The sequence below is a fragment of the Marmota monax genome, unplaced genomic scaffold (assembly GCF_021218885.2).
Source record: "Marmota monax isolate L192 unplaced genomic scaffold, Marmota_monax_Labrador192_F-V1.1 WCK01_AAM20220418_F8-fsc00206, whole genome shotgun sequence".
In the NCBI taxonomy this organism is placed as follows: domain Eukaryota; kingdom Metazoa; phylum Chordata; class Mammalia; order Rodentia; family Sciuridae; genus Marmota; species Marmota monax.
The window spans coordinates 1745412-1771442 of record NW_026694490.1 but is presented as its reverse complement, the minus strand read 5'-3'; the positions used below and the strand labels follow the sequence as shown (position 1 = coordinate 1771442).

Genomic DNA, 26031 nt, shown 5'->3' with positions numbered 1-26031 from the left:
CATGCTATCCCGTCTTCGGGGTATGTTCTTGTCTCCTTGTCCTCCCTCTTTTTCTGCCTGGCAAAATCTGAAGATCTAATTTCAATGTTAATGCTTCTTCAAAGCTTTCCTAAATGTAACTAGATAGAATTCATCACTCCTGTATCTGGGCGCCTTTTAGCACATGACTATCTTTCTTGCTAAGCTAACTGCCTCAAGGGAGAGCAAATATTATGTCTTATTCATCTACATGTCTGTAGTCACTAGCATACTGCTTGGCAAATTGGATAATTCTTCCTCACAGCCTTCAACTTCCTGTTTCTCATACTTTATTACCCTTTCCAACCACCATTCTCAGTCTCTAAGGTTTTGTTGTCTTTTTCCCTCTTAGCATCTTGCCGTAGCTGGACCAAGACCAACTTAGTTTAATATCCTGAAAAATAATTTTACAAAATGAATGCCAAGGCCTGGGGTTGTAGCTCAGTGGTAGAGCGGTTGTCTCGCATGTGTGAGGAACTGACAAAGGTTTGATCCTCAGCACCACATAAAAATAAAAATAGAGATTCTTTTTAAATGAACACTAACCCTAAAACATGTAGAATGTATACCTTTTCTACATTCTGGATGAAAATGTAGAAAAACCTTCTAGGGAAGAAGATCCAGGGAAGATCCCAGTCTAGTCTCTTCAACAGTGCCAGCACCAGTCTCATACAGATCCTGTGCAGAAGACTAAGAGCTAAATCTGGGGCCCCAAATAAAACTCACTTTTTTTCCTGTTGCCTCCAGCAGGGAGTTTGGAGGCTGGGATGTATTTCAATGAAACCACCAACTCTCCTTTGTGTAATGGTACACCAGTTGAAGACTCACCACTGATCTGAAACACAGGGAAACCCAACAGGTCAAGTCAGACTTCTCAGGAACTGTAGGGATTTCCCCCTGAAGTGATACTAAAAATATCCCTGAAGAATAGCTTCATAGCATAAGAGGATCCTTCTACTTCTAGATATAATCCAGGGTCCCTAGGCCATGTTCGCCACAGGCTTCTAAGGCAATTTCTTCCAGAAGAGAGGTAGAAGAACCAACAAAGGCTCTTCTACAATACTCACTATTGTGCCACTTTGGGAATACAATTTCCAGATTCTAATACTCTGGCCAGGCATGGTGGCACACACCTGTAATCCCAGCAAATTGGAAGGCTGAGGCAGGAGGATTGCAAGCTCAAAGCTAGCCTGAGCAATTTAGAGAGGCCCTAAGGACTTAGAGAGACTCTGTCTCAAAATAAAATGTGAAAAAATGGGTGCTGGGGGTGTGGCTCAGTAGTTAAGAAACCCTAGGTTCAATCCCCAGTACAAAAAAAATCAACCAATACTCTAAAAGGTCTGCCAGCACAGTTGCCATACAAACTCAGAAAGGATTGACACCATGATGGAGAATCTTGCTATCAGAATGGTCATTAATAGTCCCAAAGTGGAAACAATCAAAATATTAATCAATATAGTAAGGATTCAATGAGTGATTTTAATGCCTTCATGTGGCATATGGCATACAGTATTGAGAAAGTATGTAGACTTTGAAGGTGACAACTATGTCTGATGACCCAAGTATAAGTAAAGTAAGGTGGAGTGCCACTGCAGAAAAGAAACTACTCCTTTGGCTAACACCTTGAATGTGGACTTCCTGGGACTATCTGACAGGTTAAACCAGGAGTTACTTGGATGATTCTGGCTACAACTATATATCTTGGCTATGTGTCTATTGTCCCTTTATAGAAAATGATTTTTTCAGGTTAGATCTTAGCTGTAGGTAAGATGTACTTAATTATATGTCTACAAAATGTCTAACTTTTTAACTATTGGTTAAAAAGAAACCAAATTTTGTGATTTCATTTTTATTCTAACAAAAAGGAATACTGACATGTAAAGATCCCAAGACATACTATTAAGTCAATAAAGCAAGATGCAAAAAAAAAAACTCACTCGTATCAAAATGTACTCATGTGAATATATACATATACAAATAATGATGATTATCATCATCACTTTTTAAATATTTTTTTAGTTGTCAATGGACCTTTATTTGTTTATATGTGGTGCTGAGATTTGAACCCAGTGCCTCACACATGCTAGGCAAGCGCTCTACCACTGAGTTACAACCTCAGCCCTATTATCATCACTTTTATAGCACTTATAATGTGCCGACACTGTTACAAGCTTTTTTAAAAAATCATTTTGTTTGATCCTCAATACAGTCTCTATAGAAATGAGTTTATTATCCCCATTTTACAGGCTATGGAACAGAGGGATCAAGTAACTTGCCCAAGGTCACACATCTAATAATTGGCAGCACCAGGATTCAAATTCAGGCAGGTTGGATCCAGAGTCAATGCTTTTAATCATTATATACTGCATAGTAAAACCCAGAAAGATCTGGACAAACATTTGTTTCTTCTAGGTAAGGTAGCAAAATGGGGAAAGGAAAGAAGAATTTTCCTTTTTATTCTATATTGATTTCTACAGTGTTTTTAAAAATGAAAATGGCATGTATCACTTGCATGGTTTTTAAATACAAAAGGTATTTTTTTTTTTAAAAAAGGGCATGTGGCATGAGAGTACACAGCCCAGTGGCAGAGAGCTCACCTAGCATGCACAAGGTCCTGGGTTCCATCCCAGCACCAAAAAAATAAAAGTGAGCTTAGAGACATTTGAGAGCAAGGTAGAACTCTGTTACAAGGTTCAAATATGCTATATTTTCTAAAAATATGTATTATTATATTAATATTAATATAATATTATATTATTTTTCTTAACATTTGTCTCTACCATTAAAACCTAGATGCCATGAAGACAAGTTTCAAGTCTATTTTTGTTCATCCTAGTATGTCCAACCCTTAGTCAAAGTACCTGGGTGGATGGGGTTGTGGCTCAGTGGTAGAGCACTCACCTTGCACATGGAGGCCCTGGGTTTGATCCTTAGCACCACATAAAAACAAATAAATAAAATAAATGTATAAAAAATTAAAAAGTACCTGGTACATAGTAGGTACTCCATAAGTATTTATTTAATGAATTTATTGAGTGAATGAATGCATATCTGGGATGAGTAGCCTATCATCTCTGGCTTTGAGTGGCAGAATTGTTTTACTTTTTTGGATCTTTCTACAAGAATCTCTTCTTTATGATTTGGCTTTCAGACCAGGAGCTCCTACAGACAGGAGGTACTTTTTCACCTGCTGGTATTCATTAGGGCTCCTTTTAACTATGCCCTCACCACTGAGCATAACCTATGGGGATTATGCTTTCCTACCATCTTAAACACCTAAAGCATTTGGCATGCAAGTCATTATCTCAGTTTGGATCAATGTAACACATATCCAGAATACACAAAGTTTAGTATATGAGAGAGATACAGAAGAATTGGGAGAGATATGCCAGCAAGACAAAATGGAATGGGAACAAATGAATTGTTGGGGCAAAAAAGAAAAAAAGAAAAACCCAAAAACAACAAATGTAGAATGTTTTAAATTAAAAGAGAGGCCTGGGGTTGTGGCTCAGTGGCACAGTGCTTGCATAGCATACACTGGGTTAGATTCTCAGCACCACATATAAATAAATAAAAATAAAGGTCCATCTACAACTAAAAATATATAAAATAAATTAAAGAAAATATATAATATGGGGATGATGTTTTGTTGTTTATAAAATGTCTACAGAACTTATTAATTTCTAAATTGTAAACTTCAGTGCCCTTAAAAATGGAAGTTTAGCATTAGCTAGAGACTAGCATATTTTTTCAGTAGTGCATTTTCATTGTGGACCAAAATATTTGCAAAGAGTATAGACCTCCATTTTAATGCAGCTTCTTTTTTTTATGTAAGACATTTTTATTAACAGTAGTTCAGGATGGTTTATAGTGACATTTCCAATATAATATATATACTATAGGCCACTGATAGAATGATTTTCCTGCCAAATGCTTAAGAAAATCTAAATTTAACAAATTTAATAATAACATGTAGTAGCTGTGTTAATAACTGCTTTGTTGGTTTTTTAGTATTATTTTTAAATGAAATCAATAGTATTAATGCTTTTAGGACAACAGCTATAAAATTATTTGATATACACTTCATTGGACTCAGCAATATAGATGTTATCAGTGTGATTTCTTTTTTTTCTCTTCCACATTTTTATTGATGCATTATAATTATTCGTGATAGTAAGATTCATTAACAGTATTTCTAAAAAATGAAATTCACTTTCTTTTTATACACTTTACATTGTTTTAATTTGCAATCACATGCATATAAATTCTTTTATGATTAATTCTCTTAACATGGTATAAAGCTCAAAAGTTTTTAAAAAGACATGTAGAGAAAGCTAAATCTTCCCTCCATCTCAGACTCCCTTCCTAGAAGCCATCACCATTACTAGTATTGTGTCTACTCTTCCAAAGATATCCTATATTCATATATTGTTTTAAATACTTAAATGTTATCATAAAAAATGTTGTTTTCATATAGTTCTGATAATGAAGAAGTTAATTAAGTTATTAACTTATCTGTTTTGGCAATTTTATCTAATCAGAATGACAGTAATCTATTGAACTGTCCATTATATGCCAGGTACTTACTGGTACTTCCCATACAACCTTGCAAAAGAGGAATAGTATTTTTGTCTTTATTTTATAAATGAAGAAATGGAGGCTCACAGAAGTTAGGTGACTTCCCTAAGTTAATTTATAAGTTAAGTGACACCTAGCTGGCAAGTGACAGAACCAAGATTCCAATCCAGGTCTGCACTCAGATCCCAGGCACAATTATGCTACACTGCTACACTCTCACTTGAGGTGCCATCTCCAAAGTAAAATGTTCCCTAGCCTGTGTAAGCAACCAACAGTACAGAAATTGGAGCTCTATGAATTGCTTTATTTGCCACTTCTTTAGCAAGGTCAGCTTGGGAAAGGGGTGCAGATAAGGATACATCAAGCTTAGCAGGAAGAAAAGGTAAAAGTTAGGAATTTTAGGATAAACCCAGATTATGGAAGGTTAAGAGGCAAAGCCTGGAACATATATGAAAGACTTTTGAAGCAAATCCATGGCTATGTACTTTGCCTGCTTTACACAGAAAAGATTTCTCACCCTTGACATACAAGAGCTCCTGAAATTGCTGTCAAACTCAAAAATGCCATCAGGGTGTGCTAGAACTCTATAGTAGACTACATTCAAAACTGTTATCAACAGACCAGCAGAGGTCACTGCAGACAATTCTACCTCAGACCCAAGCTGTGGAAGCAATTGTTAAAGCTGACTACCTTTCCATGTAAAGGGAGACAATGATCCATTTTCTTATCAAGCTTCCAGGAATCCATCTGAACCTCCGCCTCTCCAAGGAAAGTGTTTCTGCCAAAACGACCATGATGCCAAACTGAAAACTGCAAGGTTCTTTGGGCCAGGAGAGATTCTGGAATCTCATACTGTGAAGGGAAAGTAGAAGTCCAAGATGGTTAGTTAGTAGTAATTTATCAAAATAGATTTTTTTTTTCCAAATCCTAAGTAACCCATACTTAAAGTCCATAGTCCTAAATATCAAATTACTTTAGTCCCTAAGCACTTTGAGTTTCCTCATCCAAAAAGCTTCAATTTACTCCATTTCACAAAAATCTACCACACTCCATGGGAAAACCTGGAAATTTAATTGATTTTTTGTTGTTGTTGTTGAGTGAATAAGGACACTGGAGCATAAAAAAATAATTTCCAAGGAGACTCTTTATTCCAAATAGCTTTTTAAAATGAATTTTTTGGCCACCTGAATCTCTAACCTTGAAATACTCCAAGAAAGCCAGATTACTTTTGTTCTCTTCTCTAAGAGGTCAGGATGTGAACAGATGCCTAGAGCAGATCCTCAGACACAAACATGGCGCACTGAAGCCCATGTCAACCAGCCATGTTGCAGAGGTATAGCTCTAGCCTAGCACATAAGACAGAACAAGGTCTTTCCCCTCTAGATACTTACCCTGAAGATTTCATCATACAGTGGATTGACAGTATCCCGTTTGATGCTAGTTTTTCTTTTCCCTTGGCGAGATTTATCAGGTAGAAGATAAGTCTTTACATATCTAGCAACCAAAGAGAGTACTGAGTAATTTGCTGTCTTTTCTCAAGCCTCTTCTTTCTTCCCTGCTCTCCATATAAATGTGCCATCATGAAATGCAATGTTAAAAATGCGGGTTGTGACTCAGTGGCAGAGCACTTGCCTTGCACATGTGAGGCACTGGGTTTAATTCTCAGCACCACATAAAATAAATAAACAAAAAAAGATATGTGTCCATCTATAACTAAAAAAAAAATTAAATGTCACATTAAGCCTAGCAAGATATGCTATTCTTGCTTTTTCCCAGTCTTGAGCCCTTTCTTGCACCCATCTATCCATTCCTCCAGGAAGTGATAACCTCAGTTCTAGAGTGCCCAGAGATGGGCTGGGGTTGTATTTCAGTGGTAGAGTATGTGAGGCACTGAGTTCCATCCTTAGCATTGCATAAATAAATAAATGTCCATCAACAACTGAAAAAAAATTTAAAAACAAGGCTGCCCAGACAAATGCCAAGGTCTAATCTATCATCTCAGAGCATCAGTTAAGTTCCAGAAGACTCACGGGTTAGAGCGTTTCTTGGCTTCATCAGCATAGGCCAGCTGGTGGCACTCCTTCACATGGATGACCAGAGTCTGTGTCTTCTGCTCAAACTTAAGGGAAAAGGCAATCTTGCCAGTCACAAAGATGTTCCCAAAATCACCAGCTTCACTATAGATGCTCATCATGCTGCCAATGGTACTCTGAAGATAAAACACCCACAAATGTCTGAGGAAGGCACACTCTGCCACCCACAATGCTCACACTTCCATCACAATAAAGTCACAGTCATCGAACAAAACAAAATGTCAGAAGCTCCTTCAAGGAGAAAATATAGCAGTCCTTTACCTAGAGGATGAGTCACAGCTAGCAGCACACTCACAATTATTCAGGTTAATAAATTAGTTTGTGGCTCACCTAGGCTTTTAGCTTCTCTTTTCCCCTCCTTTTACACATTTGATTGTTAATTTTTCACTTGCCCCAGAAAGTGTGCAAGGAGTAGAGGTAAGGTGCAATTAAGTCTATTTATAGTTTGTGTTATATATGTTAAACCATCGGGGCTGTGGCTCAGTGGTAGAGTGCTTGCCTAGCATGTGTGAGGCACTGGGTTCAATCCTCAGCACCACATCAAAATAAAATAAATGTATCATGTCCATCTACAAGTAAAAAAAAATAAGAAAACTTTGGCTAGAAGAGGTTAGTTACTAATTTAAATAACATGCCTTTATTATCTACATTATCTCTATTAAAACCTATACAGAAAAGAGACTGCCAGAATTGGGTGCAGGGATAGGAAGGAAATACCACCTGAAATACAAAGGCATTTTCCTCTCTGGTAGTGATTAGCTGTGTGGGCCTGACATTCTCTTCCTGTGTATGAGTGTGAAACTACTCACCCTTGTTCCCAACTGTTTCCCCTAAATAATATCAATCTTTATATGCATGATAGAACTAGGCCAATTTTTTTGCTTTGCTTTTGTTGGTGCATTATAGTTGTAAATATTATGTGGGGTTCATTTTCATATAATCATACATGCATGGAATTTAAGTTACCCTGTTTCAGTCCCCAGTGCCTACCCCTTTATCTCTACTCCCCCCTTTCCTATTCCCCTTCTTCTACTCTACTAGTCTACTTTGTGTGTATATATATATATATATATATATATATATATATATATATATATATACATACATACAGTGAACAGTGATGACAAATAAGATCACCTGAATCTTAGTCCCATACACACACACACACACACACATATACACACACACACACACACACATATACTGGAGATTGATTGGTGTTGATGAGTGCAGGAAAGGGAAACAACCTTCACAGCATCTCCTACAAAAATAGCTTTCTTTCTGGGAAGCCAGAAATGGGGAAATATATAAAAATAAAAATTCTTACATATGTGTTTACATGAAATCTCAAAGCTTTGCAACAATTATGGTTTTCACTAAAGGAAAATATTCATTTTTGAAGTTTATCTTTTTTGGTGGGGTGGATACCGGGGATTGAACTTAGGGGCTCTCGACCACTGAACCGCACCTCCAGCCCTATTTTGTATTTTATTTAGAGACAGGGTCTCACTGAGTTGCTTAGTGCCTCACTAAATTGCTGAGGCTGGCTTTGAACTCACCATCCTCCTGTCTCAGCCTCCTAAACTGCTGGGATTACAGGTGTGTGCCACCATGCCTGGCTCATTTATATTTTTTAATTGTTGCTTTATAGATACGCATAAAAGTGGAATTCACTGTGGCACATTTATAAATGCACATAGGGTGATTTTGTCATATTCATTCTGCATTTCCTTCCCTTTCCCATCCTTCCTCATTCCACCTCAATCTCCTTCAACTCTACTGATCATACCTCTTTCTTTATGAGATCCAACATGCCCCCTCCTTTTCTCTTACTTTACTCTAGCTTGGCTTTCTGAATCTGGCTTATTTAACTTAGCATGGTGTTCTCTAGTCCCATCCAAGTACCGGCATATGTGATAATTTCATTCTTTGTAGCTGAGTAAAACTCCATTGTGTATACATACAACATTTTCTTACTCCATTCCTCTATCGATGGGCACCTGGGCTGGTTCCATAACTTGGCTATTGTGAATTATACTACTCTAACCATCGATGTGGCTATATCACTATAGTATACTGATTTTAGTTCTTTAGGATATATACCAAGGAGTGGGATAGCTGGGTAATATGGTGGTTCCACTCCTAGTTTTCGGAGGAATCTCCATACTGCTTTCCAGTATGGCTATACTAATGTGCAGTTCTACCAACAATGTATGAGAGTACTTTTTACACCACACCCTTTCCAGAAATTATCATTCTTTGTATTCTTGATGATTACCATTCTAAATGGGGTGAGATGAAATCTCAGTGTAGTTTTGATTTGCAATTCCCTGATTGCTAGGGATGTTGAACATTTTCTCATGTATTTGAGTTGCTTCTTTTGAGAAATGTCTGTTTAGTTATTTTGCCCATTTTATTGATTAGGGTTTTTTTTTTTTGGTGTTAAGTTTTTTGAGTTCTTTATATATTCTAGATATTAATCCCCTATCAGAAGAGTAGGTAGCAAAGATTTTCTCCCATTTTGTAGGCTTTCTCTTCAGGCTCTTAATATTTCCTTTGCTGGGTAGAAGCTTTTTAATTTCATACTGTCCCACTTACTGACTCTTGGTTTTATTTCTTGCAATTTCAGGGTCTTTTAAGGAATTCAGTGCCTGCACCAATATAATGAAGTGCTGACCCTAAGTTAGGCCCTGATTCTTAAACATCATTTTAACTTCATGATCCTGACTGGTACCATGATCCTTAACCATACCCTGATGCCAACTAAACCTGCCAGAGCTCTTGTCATGATACTCACTTCTTTTTAATGTGAAAATCTGGAGTGGGCTATGATGAAGAAATCTGTTCCTGCTCATTTCATAGCTGAGTACTACTTAAAGGGAGAAGTTATAGTTACTGTTCACAAAGCTATATAGCCATACTGACCTAATGTAATAATATCCAGGGTATAGATAGGTTCAGGAAGTCATGTAGATATACACTAAGCATAAGACCATGACCATATAGTCCCAGATGCTTTGGGTTTGTGAAGGTATAGTACATCTTTGCTTGTATGGCAGAAAAAGCCCATTCATTCACCTCATGGTTAAGGATAAGTACAAACAAATGCATCTGCTTTACCTGGAAAAGGCATCTAAGCTGATTTTTGCCAGGTACTGAGTCTGCTCTAGGGAGTGTCTTCTTTCCTTCCTGGAAGTGTCTCTAACCACAGAACTAACAGAACTTACCATGGAGGATCCACTTTGCATGCTGCTTCTGGCTAGTTTCTGGCGATGCAACTTCACCAGGTGGTCAATGTCTTCTTCTTCTTCTTCTTCTTCTTCTTCTTCTTCTTCTTCTTCTTCTTCTTCTTCTTCTTCTTCTTCTTCTTCTTCTTCTTCTATTGCTTCTGATTCTGCCTCTTTTTCTTCCTGGAGCAGTAAATATAGATTAAGAATTAATAAAAATAATACCAGGGTGCAGGGGCACATGCCTGTAATCCCAGGGTCTCTGGAGGCTGAGGCAGGAGGATCGTAAGTTCAAACCCAGCCTCAGCAAAAGTGAGGCACTAAGCAACTCAGTGAGACCCTGTCTCTAAAGAAAATACAAAATAAGGCTGGGGATGTGGCTCAGTGGTGAAGTGCCCCTGAGTTCAATCCCTGGTATCCACCCCCCAAAAAAAGATAAACTTCAAAAACTAATATCTTTCCTTTAATGGAACCTTAATTGTTGCAAAGTTCTGAGATTTCATGTAAACACATATGCAAGTATTTTTATTTTGATATGGTTCCCCATTTCTGGCTTCCCAGAAAGAAAGCCATTTTATCATATTTAAAAAAGAATAAGATATAATTACTTAACATTTTTATAGGAAATATAACTCTTTTCCATTCAACTACTTCAACCCATCCATCCCTTTACATTTTTGAAATAAGTATTTATTTGAGCACTTAACTATATATCCAGCAATATATTAGAAGATAACAGAGAAAACAGTTATTTCCTTTAAGCAAAACAGGAATTGGATTTACTTCAGAAATTGGGGGCAATCAACATTCATGTTGCATTTTAAACAGATTGACTGAAAACAAATACTAAAATCACCTCTACATTTTTAAAAAAAAGATGAATGTATTGGCCAAATTAAATATATAATAGTACTTACCATATCCACGTTGAGGCCTGGGACAGATTTGCTTCTGTCTCCCAAGGAGCCACTTTCATGCCCCATATCTTCTGGGCGCAGATCTATCACAGATTTAGTGCATTCTGAGTGGAAGACCAAAAACCCAAATCAAAAGAGACCCACTCTACTCCATAACAAGAGCCCAGAAAGGATATTCAGAATTTCAGTCCTGAAGGCTATAAAGGGAAACTGGCTACCTGAAGGCCTGAGGATTTTTCTGGTGTTCTTCTTGAATATCATTTCACCCTCATCAACAGGTACCACATTTTGACCCCCTGAATGAATTTCCTAGGAAAGAATAAGGACAAAAACAATGCTAAGCAGGAAGTGTGAATCAGGCAGTATAGCGATACCAGACTTCAAACTATACTACAGAGCAATAGTAACAAAAACAGCATGGTACTGGTACCAAAACAGGCGGGTGGACCAATGGTACAGAATAGAGGACACAGAAACCAATCCACAAAACTACAACTATCTTATATTTGATAAAGGGGCTAAAAGCATGCAATGGAGGAAGGATAGCATCTTCAACAAATGGTGCTGGGAAAACTGGAAATCCATATGCAACAAAATGAAACTGAATCCCTTTCTCTCGCCATGCACAAAAGTTAACTCAAAATGGATCAAGGAGCTTGATATCAAATCAGAGACACGGCGTCTGATAGAAGAAAAAGTTGGCTACAATCTACATACTGTGGGGTCGGGCTCCAAATTCCTCAATAGGACACCCATAGTACAAGAGTTAATAACTAGAATCAACAAATGGGACTTACTCAAACTAAAAAGTTTTTTCTCAGCAAAAGAAACAATAAGAGAGGTAAATAGGGAGCCTACATCCTGGGAACAAATCTTTACTCCTCACACTTCAGATAGAGCCCTAATATCCAGAGTATACAAAGAACTCAAAAAATTAGACAATAAGATAACAAATAACCCAATCAACAAATGGGCCAAGGACCTGAACAGACACTTCTCAGAGGAGGACATACAGTCAATCAACAAGTACATGAAAAAATGCTCACCATCTCTAGCTGTCAGAGAAATGCAAATCAAAACCACCCTAAGATACCATCTCACTCCAGTAAGATTGGCAGCCATTATGAAGTCAAACAACAACAAGTGCTGGCGAGGATGTGGGGAAAAGGGTACACTTGTACATTGCTGGTGGGACTGCAAATTGGTGCAGCCAATTTGGAAAACAGTATGGAGAATTCTTGGAAAGCTGGGAATGGAACCACCATTTGACCCAGCTATTCCCCTTCTCGGTCTATTCCCTAAAGACCTAAAAAGAGCATGCTACAGGGACACTGCTACATCAATGTTCATAGCAGCACAATTCACAATAGCAAGACTGTGGAACCAATCTAGATGCCCTTCAATAGACGAATGGATTAAAAAAATGTGGCATTTATACACAATGGAGTATTACTCTGCATTAAAAAATGACAAAATCATAGAATTTGCAGGGAAATGGATGGCATTAGAGCAGATTATGCTAAGTGAAGCTACCAATCCCTACAAAACAAATGCCAAATGTCTTCTTTGATATAAGGAGAGTAACTAAGAACAGAGTAGGGACGAAGAGCATGAGAAGAAGATTAACATTAAACAGGGATGAGAGGTGGGAGGGAAAGGGAGAGAGAAGGGAAATTGCATGGAAATGGAAGGAGACCCTCAGTGTTATACAAAATTACATACAAGAGGAAGTGAGGGGAAAGGGAAAAATAATACAAGGGGGAGAAATGAATTATAGTAGAGGGGGTAGAGAGAAGAGGGGAGGGGAGGGGAGGGGAGGGGGGATAGTAGAGGATAGGAAAGGCAGCAGAACACAACAGACACTAGTATGGCAATATGCAAATCAATGGATGTGTAACTGATGTGATTCTGCAATCTGTATACGGGGTAAAAATGGGAGTTCATAACCCACTTGAATCAAAGTGTGAAATATGATATATCAAGAACTATGTAATGTTTTGAACAACCAACAATAAAAATTAAAAGAAAAAGAATAAGGGAAATAAAATGGAAAAGGAAATTTGGGCAGGTGGTAGGAATGAGTAAGAAAGGATCGCATGAAGTAGAATAAGCTTCAGATTTTCAGTCAACTATGACAAACTTACAAGAAAGATTAAATGTATGGAAGTACTACAAAACCTATTTTCTCATGCATTTCAACTAAACCCTTAGGAAATTCTCCAAGATGAATCTGAAGTGAAATTTGTTTAGCTGAATTTCTGATTTGAATTTGGCCTGAGGGGGCTGGGGTTGTGTGTCAGTGCTGGAGCACTTGCCTAGCATGTGTGAGACACTAGGTTCGATTCTCAGCACCACATACAAATAAATAAAATAAAGGACCATTGACAACTAAATACTAATAAATGAATAAATAAATTTGGCCTGAGTAAAGAAAGAAGGAAAGAAAGAATAGAGGAGAGGAGATGAGAGGGGAAAGAAAGGAAAGAAGGAAAGAAGTTCTGGAGGGAGGGAGGAAGAGGGAGGAAGGGAAAGAAGAGAAGGAAAGACAAATAGCCTGGTTTACCTTTTCAACTTGAGATTTAGGGGAAGACATCTTCTTCCATTCTGGAAAGAGGCCAGATTTATCCAGAGAGTCTCTCCTGGAGGCAGATTCAGAAGTTAGAACTAAGTTACCTCCTCCCCTTCCTCTTTTAATCAAGACTCAAAGCTCTAGCAAGGAGGGAGAGTCACTGGCTTGGGGTCATCATAGTAACCAAATCCAAAAAATACACTTCATATCTGATTTACCTTGAAGGAATGCAGAAGATCAAATATGCAACTTTATACAAACACAAACACTCACACTCCCATTCCTAAGGGGCAGTGGCATCAATTGCTTCTGGGCTAGGAAGAATCCTCCAAGGTACAGCAGACTGGGGAACTTAACACACTCCAGGAAGCTATACCCAGAGCCAAATCAGTAGAAGACCTACTGAAAGACTTCTGGGGAGAAAATACTGCATTCGATTTCCTGAGGACAGAAATCAGGAACACTCAAGGCATAGGAAACATGCATTCTGATGCTAGAGAACAAAATGGGAACTTAGGTTGAGCAGAGGTAAGGGAAGTGGGAAATAGTAAGGAAAATGGGGGAAACCCAACCTGGAGGTGCTGTCTGAGTCAGCTATGTAGCTATCCAAACTCTCACTCTCAGCCTCTATCACACTCTTTCCACTTTTCTGCTTTGGCACTTCGAATGGCATGCTAGAATAAAAACAAAGAGTCAATATTTAAAGGAAATCAGCTCTCCTGCCTCCAGTAGGACCTCCTTTCTAATAATTCATTCACTACTGTAGCCTAAGTGATTTTTCTCAAATAAGTATGAGTAGATTGTAAAAACTTCACAGGTTCCCTATTTCTGTTGGGACTGAATTCAAATTACTTGGCCTGGCAGGAAAATCATTATGATTTGAACCCTGCTCAGTACTCCAGCCTCATCTTTCACCCTCCACTCTTCTTTGTACTTTCGTTCTGGAAAGAAGAAGACCTTTTGGTTCCCTGAATATCCCAAAGTTCTTTCTCTTCCTTCTTTTCTTTGCCTGAGGTGTTCTTTTCACAATGGCTACTTTTCTTCATCTAGCTGAATCTACTCCTTCTTGAGGTCTCTCCTTATGTCAATTCCTCCAGATTTCTCTGACCATATCCTAAGTCTGGATTAATAAACTTGCTCCCCAAATACCCCAATTCTTGATAACATTCATAACATATGTAAGTATTTATGTCTTTAAAACAAATTATTTACTTTGTTAAATGATTTGTTTAATGTCTTTCTATTCCAATAGACTAAGTTACATGAGATCAGTGACCACATAGCTTGTGCACCACTGTGTTCCCATTGCTTAGAAGACAGGTTAGCATAAGTTAGATACTCAAATGTCTGTTGATCAAATTCTTGAATAAATTCCTTCAATGCAACTTAGGTAGATCCACAAATAATCAGTATGTCTTAAAGACAGAATGCAGAAGTCCAAAGTGGCTTTAAAGCTTAATTATCATAGTGAATGATGAACCTAAGCATTTAAAACAGCAGCCCTCCTAATAAGGTTCCAAGTCCTGAGATTGTATATGATATATAGAGAGTTACTGTGGTATATTCATAAATGTACAAAGGAAAGTTATGTGAGAATCATTCCACTCTCTTTCCTATCCCTGATCCCCTCCCTTCCCTTCATCCCCCTTTGTCTAATCTACTGAACTTCTATTCTTCCTCTCCTTCCTTGTTGTGTGTTAACATCCACATATCATAGAGATAATCTGACCTTTGGTTTTAGGGGATTGGCTTATTTCACTTAGCATAACAGTCTCCAGTTCCATCCACTTACCAGTAAATGCCATAATATCATTCTTCTTTCTGGCTCAGTAATATTCCATCGTGTATATTACTACATATAGGTTGTTTTCATAGCTTAGCTATTGTGAACTGAGCTACTAATAAACATCGATGTGGCTGCATCACTGAAGTATGCTGTTTTTAGCTCCTTTGGATATACACCAAGGAATGGGATAACCGGGAAAAAACTGTGGTTACATTCCAAGTTTTTTTAGGAATACCATACTGCTTTCCAGAGTGGTTGCACCAAATAAGTCAATACAATACTGCCATGTGTAACTAAAAAGAACATTTTTTTTAAACAGAGATATCTGTACCTCCATGTTTATTGCAACATTATTCACAGTACCTAAGAAGTAAAGGTAACCAAAATGTCCATCAACTGATAATTGGGTTGAAAAAATATGGATATATACAATGGAATATTGTTCAGCCTTTAAAAAGAAAGAAATCCTGGACTGGGGATATAGCTCAGTTGGTGGAGTGCTTGCCTTGCGTACACAAGGCCCTGGGTTCAATCCCTAGCAACACACACACACACACACACACACAGGAAATCCTGTCTTTTTCTACAGTATAGATGAACATGGAAGACATTATGCTGAGTGAAAAAAGACAGACATAGAAAGACAAATACTGCATGATCTCACTCATGTGAAGTATAAAGTCTAACTCACAGAGACAAAGAGCAGAATGGTAGTTGATGTTGAAGAGTACAATGATGGAGAGTTACTGGTGGGGCTGAGGAAGTCAGAGAAAGTGTTGGTCAAAGGGTAAAAATTTCAGTTAGATGGGGGAACTTTAAGCTTTGGTTAAAAGCTTTTGCTTTCTTGTTTGCTTCACTTTAAAGGATTGTTTTAATGTTTACATTTTATAATGAACACATATTACCTTTTATTCAGATAAAAGGCAAGGAAATATTATTCCCAAGCTTTAACAAGTTTTTAACTTAAAAAATAAAAATAAAACAGCAGTCCTCATATCTAAAAGGCAAAATATCATCCCTGGGCCTCTTATCTCAAAGAATTAATAAGAAAAGCAGGAAAAGGGAAAAAGTCATTCTATCTCTAATATCTCAGTTAATTTCCCTTGACTCCCAGATCTCTATACTCCCAAGGTTTCTTCCTTTAAGCTCACTGGCTGCCCCTTCTCAGTTTCCATTTCTGGTCCTTCCTCCTCTCTAGGAACTCTACCATTTGGATTGTGTCCAGGCTTCTTCTCAGGGTTGCTTCTCTTCTCCATCTAGCATTACTCTTAAATGATCTCATCTTGTATCGTGGCTTTAAATATCACCTATAAGCTTATAACTTAAATGTATGTCTTAAATGCAGACTTGTTTTTCCAATAGTCTACTCAGCCTCTCCAACTTGGATGGGTCAAACACAAGTCTAAAACCAAAGCCTCAATCTTCGCCAAAACCTGCTCTTACCTCAATCTCATCAAATGGAAACTCCCTTCTGTCACTTCTAAGATTGAAAATTTCAAGAATTATCCTTGACTCCTCTCTTTATCTCATAATACAAATAAAATATGTCAGCAAATCCTCTTGTCTCTATCTCCAAAATACATCTAGAATCTCATCAGTTCCCATCCCTTCCAGTGCTATTATTCTGGTCCAAAGCATTACTGTTTGGCAAGTGAATGGTTGCAATAGCCTCCTAACAAATCTCCCTGCTTCTTTCTTTGTCTCCAGTCAGTCCATTCACAACTCAGTGGCCAAAAAAGAGCCTGGAAAATATAAATCAGACAGTTCAGCAATTCCATTCCTAGATATAGACCTGAGAACATTAAAAAACATACATTCATGTAAAAACATAAATGTTCATATCAACATTATTCCAAATAGCCAAAAATGTGGAAACAACCCAAATTTCCATCTATGGATGACTATATAAAAATTTTGTGTGTATGTATGTATGTGTATGTATGTATGTATGTATATGTATGTGTGTGTATATATATATATATATATATATATATATATATATATATATATATATATATATATATATATATAATATTATTCTCCTATAAAAGGAAATTAAGTTCTGATACATGGTGCAACATGAAGGAATCTTGAAAATGTTATGGTAACTGAAAGAAGCCAGACACAAATGGCCACATTTTTTATGACTCTATTTGTATGAAACAGAATACAAATTAGGCAAATACAGAGAGATAGAAAGTAGAAAATGGGGAGTGGATGCTTATTGGGTACAGGATTTCTTTGGGGGGTGATGAAAATGTTCTGAATTTAGATAGTACTTTAAGAATGTAGTGCAACCATCACTACTAACAACCACAGCATTGAACACCTTAAATTTGTTAAAATGATGGTTTTATGTTATGCAAATTTTATCTCAGTTTTTAAAAAGAAAAATGAGATCATGTCACTCACTCAGAACCAATTTTCTCATACACAGTATGACAGTACTTTCAAGTGTCAATCAAGTTTTATATGATCTGCCCCATCTCTGAATTTATCTCCTCCCATTTCTACCCTACTCACTCAGTTCCAGATTATCCAAAAGTATCAAACACAAAGATCATTTTAGTATCTTTATACCTACTGTTTTCTCTGCCTGCAATGTTCTTCCATAAGATAATCTCAAGGTTTGTACCTTCATTTGCTTATTGCCTTTGCTCAAATGTTACCCCATTAAGACTTTCCTTATCTAGCCTAAAGAAAACAACATATTTATATATGTTGTGTGTCCCTAGCATTTCCTTTCATTTCAAGTCTCCTTAATTTTCTCCATTGCACTTGTCAACACCTGATATACTATTTGTTTACTGATCGTGTGTGTGTGTGTGTTTGTGCGTGTGTGCTTACTACCCTCAAATTTAAAGTCTGCTAGCAAGGGAATAGTTCCTGGCACATGGTAGGCATTCATATGTATTTATCAAATAAACCAACAAAATAATAAATGAACAAAGAATAGTATCCAAATCTACAACATCCTACCCAGTAAAGAATAAACTTTCCAAGTTGTCACATGATGTTTGAGATAGTTCTGTGAAAACAGACAGCAGGGGTTGAAATCCTAGGGCTTGCAAGAGGTCATTCCTTTAAAAAAATGGATTAGCTTTATAGTACAAGGCACAGCAGGGAGCTTGATTTTATTTTTTTACTTTAAAATCATTCTTTCCTTCCCTTTGCTCCAAAGAAAAAAGAACTCCTACAAAATCGTTCCTCCAGAGAAGACGTTTAACAGTGACCCATGGAGAGTGGTTTTTGCTTGTGTTTTTTCCTAAAGATTAATGTGCACTGATCCAGAGCTAATACAAACAACCCCAGGGCAAAAAAGCAATTATTTGACATCTGTTCTGTAAAAAATAAACTAAGAGATGGGAGTCCTGTGCTCTAGCTATCTGTATGATCACAGGTAAATCACTTATCCTGCTTTCTTTTCTGTAAAAATAAGGGGGTTGAATTAGATTATCTCTGGGGCTCCATAATTTTATGGGAAAGATCACTTATGTCACTTAATCTGTTTCCATGTTTAGGATAAATAAGAGTCTTCTGGGTCCAATGAGATTAGAGGTCATGGACAGCCAGAAGCAGTAAGTTTCAGAAATTACATTCTGACTGATGATGTCAGATGTGTTAATCAATTTCAGCAAATAAAAGCCATTCTTATCCTTATCCACAAAGTAAAAAGGGGCCTCTTCACCCAGAACAGATGAGTCACCAAACCAGGACTGTGATGATAACATCACAGTACATACATATAATGAAACACCACACTTATATCTTGGTGCTGTCATGGAAAGAAGTCCATGTTATATTTTTCCTTTTATTCTTTGATTTATAATTGACATAAATAAGCTACATGTTTAAAAGTGCAACTTGATGAGTTTTTAATTTTTTTTAGTTGTAGATGGACACAATATTTTTATCTTATTTATTTTTTTATGTGGTGCTGAGGATTGAACCCAGTGCCTCACACATGCTAGGCAAGTGCTGTACCCCTGAGCCACAACCCCAGTCCCAATTGATGAGTTTTGACATATGTATATACCTTTAAAAACATAACCACAATTAAACTGAGGAACATTTATTGCTCCAAAAAGTTTCTTTATGCCCCTTGATAATCCCTCCCATCCCCCTTGGCCCTGTCCCCTGGCAAATAAGAGTCTTATTTCTTATTTCTGATAATCTGATTTCTGTTATGAAAAACTTGTTTGTATTTTTTAGAATTTTATATAAACAGAATCACACATTACAATGCTCTTGACATATCATATTTCATACATTTGATTCAAGTGGATTATGAACTCCCATTTTTACCCCGTATACAGATTGCAGAATCACATGGGTTACACATCCACATTTTCACATACTGCCACACTAGTGTCTGTTGTATTCTGCTTCGTAATGTTTTGAACAACTAATAATTAAAAAAAAAAGACAGACACAAAATAAGAAAACCTTCATAACATAAAATCACATCAAAAAGGCAGACTATAGAATGAGACGGACATCATTACCCTAGGTATGTGTGTGACTGCACATGAGGTGTGATGCTACATTGTGTACAACCAGAGAAATGAAAAGTTGTGCTGCAATTGTGTACAATGAATCAAAATGCATTCTGTCATATATCCCTAATTAGAATAAATAAATAATTTTTTAAAGGCAAAAAAACCCAGAATCACACAGTAGGTACTGTTTTGTATGATGCTTAACACTTGGTATTATTATTACTTTAAAATTCATCCAGGTCATTACTGCATGTATCAATAGTTCATTCCTTTCCGTAGCTGACTAGTTTTCCATTGTATAAACAAACCCAGCTTATCCATCCACCTTTTACTGGACATTTGGATTCTTTCCAGGTCTTAGCTATTACAAATAAAGCCGCTATGAACATTCCTGTACAATTCTTTGAATGAACATATGCTTTTGCTACTCTTGAATAAATACCTATGAATGAAATGGCTGAATCACAAAGTAGGTACACATTGAACTTTTCTTAGGACACTGCTAAATTTTTTCAAAATGCTACACCATTGTGTGTTCTCATAAGCAGGTTATGAGAATCCTAATTGTTCTACATCCCTGCTTATAAGTGGTATGGTCAGTTTTTTTTAATTTTAGAGGGCATAGTAGTATCTTATGGTGATTTTAATTTGCATTTATGTAATGACTAAGAATGCTGAACATCTTTTCATGTGCTTATTTGACATCTATAAATTGTGTTTGGTGAAAGGTCTGTTCAAATCTTTCCCATTTCCTATGGGACTGTCTGAATTACTGAGTTTTTAAAGTTCTCTCTTTATATATATATATATATATATATATATATATATATATATATATAATCATCCTTTTTAAAAATAGAGATTAAAAGTTTAGGTACTCAACCTAGGTATGTGTGCTTAGACAATTTGGTAATCCATTTGCCAAAACTATTAATGACTTATAACAATAATTGGGGCAGAGGCAGTTAGATTAGTAGAGGACTTAATTTATATATTTTTAATATCGTATAAAATGTGATGAAATTCTTTCCCTTGGGTTGAGGGAAAGTTAGGGGAGAAAGGCACACATACACATACATACATAAGCCTAAAATTGAACAGCAGCAACCAAAGAGGCAAGGTATGGCTTCAAGTCATACAGTTCAAAAATTCATGGTGAAAATAGAAGATTCAGCTCAGAAAAGCTCCTTCACAATACTTCCCAAAGTGGTACTGAGCAGAGTGTGTGAGTAGGCCGACCTAAGATAGGTCAAGAAAAACAAAAGTCCTCAAGATTTATAATCTCATGTGCCTCTGTAGAACCTCAACAGAGGCAGACAAGACTGTTCCACAGACACTGGCATGAGCTTGAGGATTCACCCAAAGGTGGGCCAACTAAGCCTCCATGAGAAAATTTAAAATAATTTAAGGAAATTAAAACCAGGACCACAGGCTGCTTTCCACCCCTTCCATCAAATTACAAGCAATGACAGGCATCATGGTGCATGTCTGTAATCACAGCAACGAGGAAACAGACAGGAGGATCACAAGTTCCTGTCCAGTCTCAGCAACTTGGCCAGACCCTACTTCAAAAAAAAAAAAAAATGACCAGGGATGTAGCTCAGTATTAAAGTACTCCTGGGTTCTCAATCCCCAGTACAAAAAAAATGTTACAATAAAAGAAATACAATAATCATTTCAATAAATGGTGCCAGGAAATTGGATATCCATATGAAGAAGAATGAAACTTGACCCATATCTCTCACCAATTATAAAATTCATGTCAAAATGGATTAAGGACTTTAATTTAAGACCTGAAATCATGAAACTCATAGGAAAAAACATAAGAGAAATGTTATGGGACATTGGAATGGGCAAATATTTTTAGGGCAGGGCAAAGGAAATGAAAGCAAAAATAAACAAATAGGATTAGATCAAACTAAAAAGCTCTGTATAGCAAAGGAAATAATAAACATAGTGAAGAGACAACCTACAGAGTAATTGAAAATATTTGCAAACTACACATATATCAAGTGATTAATATACAGAATATAAAAGGAACTCAAAGAACTCAATAAAAACTCAATAAAATAATAATCCAATTAAAATGAGGAATGCATCCAAATAGACATTTAGGAAAAGAAGACATCCAAATGGCTAATAGGTGTGTGGAAAAATGTTCAACATTACCAATCATCAGGGAAATGCAAATTAAGACCATAATAAGATTATCATCTTACCCCAGTAAGAATAGCTATTACCAAAAAGATAGAAGACAGCAAGTGCTGGCAAGAATGTAGAGAAAGGGAAGCCTTTTATGCTGTTAGTGTGAATGTAAATTAGTGTAGCAACTAGGGAAAACAGTATGGTGGTTCCTCAAAAAATTTAAAAAAACTACCTTTTGATCTAGTAATCCCACCACTGGGTATATATGCAAAGAAAATGAAATCAGTATGTCAAAGAGACATCTGCATGCAACACTCTTCACAACAACCAAGAAATGGAAAACAACCTGAGTACCATCAACCTATGAATGAATAAAAAAAAATGTGGTATATATACACAATGGAATACTATTCAGCCATAAAAACAATGAGGGGCTGGGATTGTGGCTCAGTGGTAGAGTGCTCACCTAGCATGCGTGAGGCACTGGGTTTGATCCTCAGCACCATATAAAAAACATAAAAAATAAAGATACTGTATCCACCTAAAACTAAGTACTAAATATTTAAAAAACAATGAAACTCTGCCATTTATGAATAGAACTGGAGATCATTGTGTTAAGTGAAATAATCCAAGCACAGAACTATGGCTACATGATCCTCTTCACATGTACAATCTAAAAAATTGACCTCATACAAGTTGACAGTATAATGATAGTTACCAGAGGCCAGGAAGAATAGAAGGAAAGGACAGTTGGAGAAAGATTGATTAATGAATACTAATGTATAGTTAGATGGGAAAAAAGGAACACTGGTATGCTATTATACACTCAGGTGACTATATACGATGATAATGTACTGTGTATTCTTTTAAAAAAATAGAATATTTTTTAATGATTTCATCATAAAGAGGTGATGACAAAGGAGATACAGGTTTACCTGGTTTGAACATTACACAATGTGTGCATTTATCAAAACATAACATGGTACCCCATAAATGTATACTTTTATGTATCAGATGAAATTTTTAAATTTAAAAATAAAATTTTAAAAGTATGATCATAAGCTATATAATGCTATTTTAGTCAATGATGGACTGATGGTCCAATAAAGTAAGTCATATCACACAGTGACATCATAGTCATCTTATTTTGCACATGTGCACTCTCTGATGCTCATATGACCACAAAATCATCTAATGATGCATTTGTCAGAATGTATCTCTGTCCAAGAAATTGACTATATACAGAAGGCAGTGTTCAGTTCTTATCTACCTACAGTATAGCTAAGTGTGGTTGACCAAATAAATTGTTTCATACTGAGGTCAGAAGTTTGACCAGAACAATTCACATAACCTGTGTCAGAGCAAATAAAAGATATAGACAAAACTTTCCCTATTAGACACTAGTAAAATGAAATAAAGTGGTCTGCAGACATGAATAGCCATAGAGTAGGGAGAAACAAAAAACTTACAAGATATACAAAGAACCTAGTGTGGAGCAGAATATAAACCTAGAAAAACAAATAGGGTTTTTTTTTTTTGTTGTTGTTGTTGTGAGTACTTTACAGTACAGGCAACTTAATACAAATTTGATCAAAACTACACTGAAATTCCATCTCAGTCAGAATGGCAATTATCAAGAATACAAGCAAAAATAAATGTTGGTGAGCATGTGGGGAAAGAGGTTCAATTATACATTGCTGGTGGGACTGCAAATTGGTGCAACCACTCTGGAAAGCAGCATGGAAATTCCTTAGAAAACTTGGAATGTAAAAAAAATAGAAAATTAAGAATGGAACCACCATTTGATCCCATTATCCCACTCCTTGGATTATATGCTTAAAACCAGATGAATGGATGAAGAAAATGTGGTATATATACCCAATGGAATATTACTCAGCCATAAAGAAGCATGAAATTATGGCATTTGCCAGTAAGTGGATGGAACTGGAGAATATCATGCCAAGTGAAACAAGTCTATCCCAAAAATCCAAAGGCAGAATGTTCTCTCTGATACGTGGATATACTAACCCACAACAAGGGAGGTAAAGATTAGATGTTCATTGGACTAGACAAAGGGGAATAAAGGGAAGGGAGGGGGGATGGTAAAATAACAGATAATGAATCAATTGGACATATCTTTCTTATCCTCATATTTAAATACATGACAAATGTAACTCCACATCATGTACAACCACATAATGAGATCCTAATCGGAACAAGTTATACTTATTCCATGTATGTATAATATTACAAAATATATTCTACTGGCATGTAAAAAATAATAATAAATGGTAAAAAAATAAAAGAAAAAAATTTGGAGAGCCCAATTAAAAAAACAATTTCCAAGAAAAAAAGAATACAGATTGGATAAAAACCAAGAGCTCAAATATAAAATGATAAAAAAAGAAAATAAGAGAAAAAAGAAGACTGAAAGCAAAGTAAAAATATTGAAACCTAAAAAAACAATTCATTCAAATCATTAAAATTAAAAACAGCAAAAGACAAGAAAAAAGGATAAGGAAATGAGACAAGGATAAGGAGAGGAGAAAGAAAGAAAATGGTGAAAAAAGTGATAGCATGAAGGATCAGGTTTAGTTAATCATGGTTAACATCATACAGTAAAAAAACTAAAAAGCAGTGGTATAGAAATAGAGGATAAGGAAATCCAATACCCCTGAGGTGGTGAACTTAACTTATAAAAATTCCCACAATGAAGAAAGAACTCATCAAGGATATACCACAAATCAGGAAAAATGATACAGTAAATCCAATCACATGCACACACATATACCCACATGCATACTTGTGCACATGTGAACACATACATACAAAGTTGCCTACAAGGAAGGAAAACAAATCGTGTTAGTATTAGACTTATTCACAGTTATATTCAATAGCAGAAGGTAACTTAGCAATGTCTAAAATATTATGAGGGAAAGAAAATGTGACCCAAGAATATAATACTCAGCTAAGATATCGTTCAAATATAAAAAATTTGGCAAATGCTCTTAACACGAAAGAATGCAATAAATACTACAAGTCCTTGTTGAAGGAACTTCTCAAAGATGAAATCCAAACAATCAAGAAATAAAGAATGCAGAAATAGATACACCATGGTACAATTGTCAGCATATAATCCTTTTAAAATTAAAACTAAACAAACTACTTTTAAAAGATAATGATTTATGATCGTGTAACAATTTAAATGTTATAAACCTTGATAAAATCTAAATGACTTGAGTGGCAAATAGGAATAGGGCAAAAGAATTGAAAGGAAACATAAGAAATCTAATCTCTTCCTCTTTCAGAGCAGAGAATCAAATGATAATGTTTAATATTGAAACAGGAACTTTCAAAAATGATTAACTGACTGCTAACGAAAGATTAGCAATTCTTCCATTTTATTTTAGTGTGTTATTCTGTTAAATTCAAACAAAATTAAATGAAATGATTTTGGAGCTGTGGATGTAGCTCAGTGGTAGAGCACTTGCCTGGCATATGTGAAACCCTGGGTTTTTTCCCTTGCACTGAAAAAAAAAAGGAATGACTTTAATTTATTATATGATGATCCAATAGTATGAAGTTTCTTCAGTCTATCCATCTAGTCATCTCTCTATAGATAAAAGATATATTAAATGATTTTCACATAATATATCATGTGAAAACTGGGGTAGCAAGGATCTCAGTGATTTGTGGCTTTCTTCTTTCTCATTTCCTGTACTGTTTAATTTTTTTAATTTTTAATTGATTTTTTTAAAAAATAAATGACAGCGGAATGCATTACAATTCTTATTGCACATATACAGCACATTTTTTCATATCTCTGTTTGTATATAAAGTAAATTGATGCCAATTCATGTCTTCATACATGTGCTTTGGATAATGATGTCCATCACATTCCACCATGCTTTTTTTTTATTGGTTGTTCAAAACATTATAAAGCTCTTGACATATCATATTTCATACATTAGATTCAAGTTGGTTATGAACTCCCAATTTTACCCCAAATACAGATTGCAGAATCACATCGGTTACACATCCACATTTTTACATAATGCCCTATTAGTAACTGTTGACATTCCACCATCCTTGCTAAACCCCTGCCCCCTCCCTTCCCCTCCCATCCCCTTAATGAATAAATATATGAAAAAATGTTCATCATCTCTAGCAATTAGAGAAATGCAAATCAAAACTACTCT

General features: G+C 36.1%; 1 protein-coding gene across 1 annotated transcript in view; it reads right to left on the bottom strand.

Moving 5' to 3' along the window:
* The window catches only part of Sytl4 (synaptotagmin like 4), a 68644-nt gene that overhangs the window by 5960 nt on the left and 36653 nt on the right, over positions 1 to 26031 (bottom strand). The window contains exons 7-15 of the mRNA XM_046419200.2: positions 13975 to 14076; positions 13397 to 13472; positions 11052 to 11142; positions 10834 to 10937; positions 9917 to 10099; positions 6627 to 6805; positions 5988 to 6090; positions 5287 to 5448; positions 745 to 853 (exon numbers count right to left, since the gene is read on the bottom strand). Coding sequence (XP_046275156.1) covers positions 745 to 853; positions 5287 to 5448; positions 5988 to 6090; positions 6627 to 6805; positions 9917 to 10099; positions 10834 to 10937; positions 11052 to 11142; positions 13397 to 13472; positions 13975 to 14076 — 1109 coding nt within the window. The remainder of the gene's footprint in view (positions 1 to 744; positions 854 to 5286; positions 5449 to 5987; positions 6091 to 6626; positions 6806 to 9916; positions 10100 to 10833; positions 10938 to 11051; positions 11143 to 13396; positions 13473 to 13974; positions 14077 to 26031) is intronic.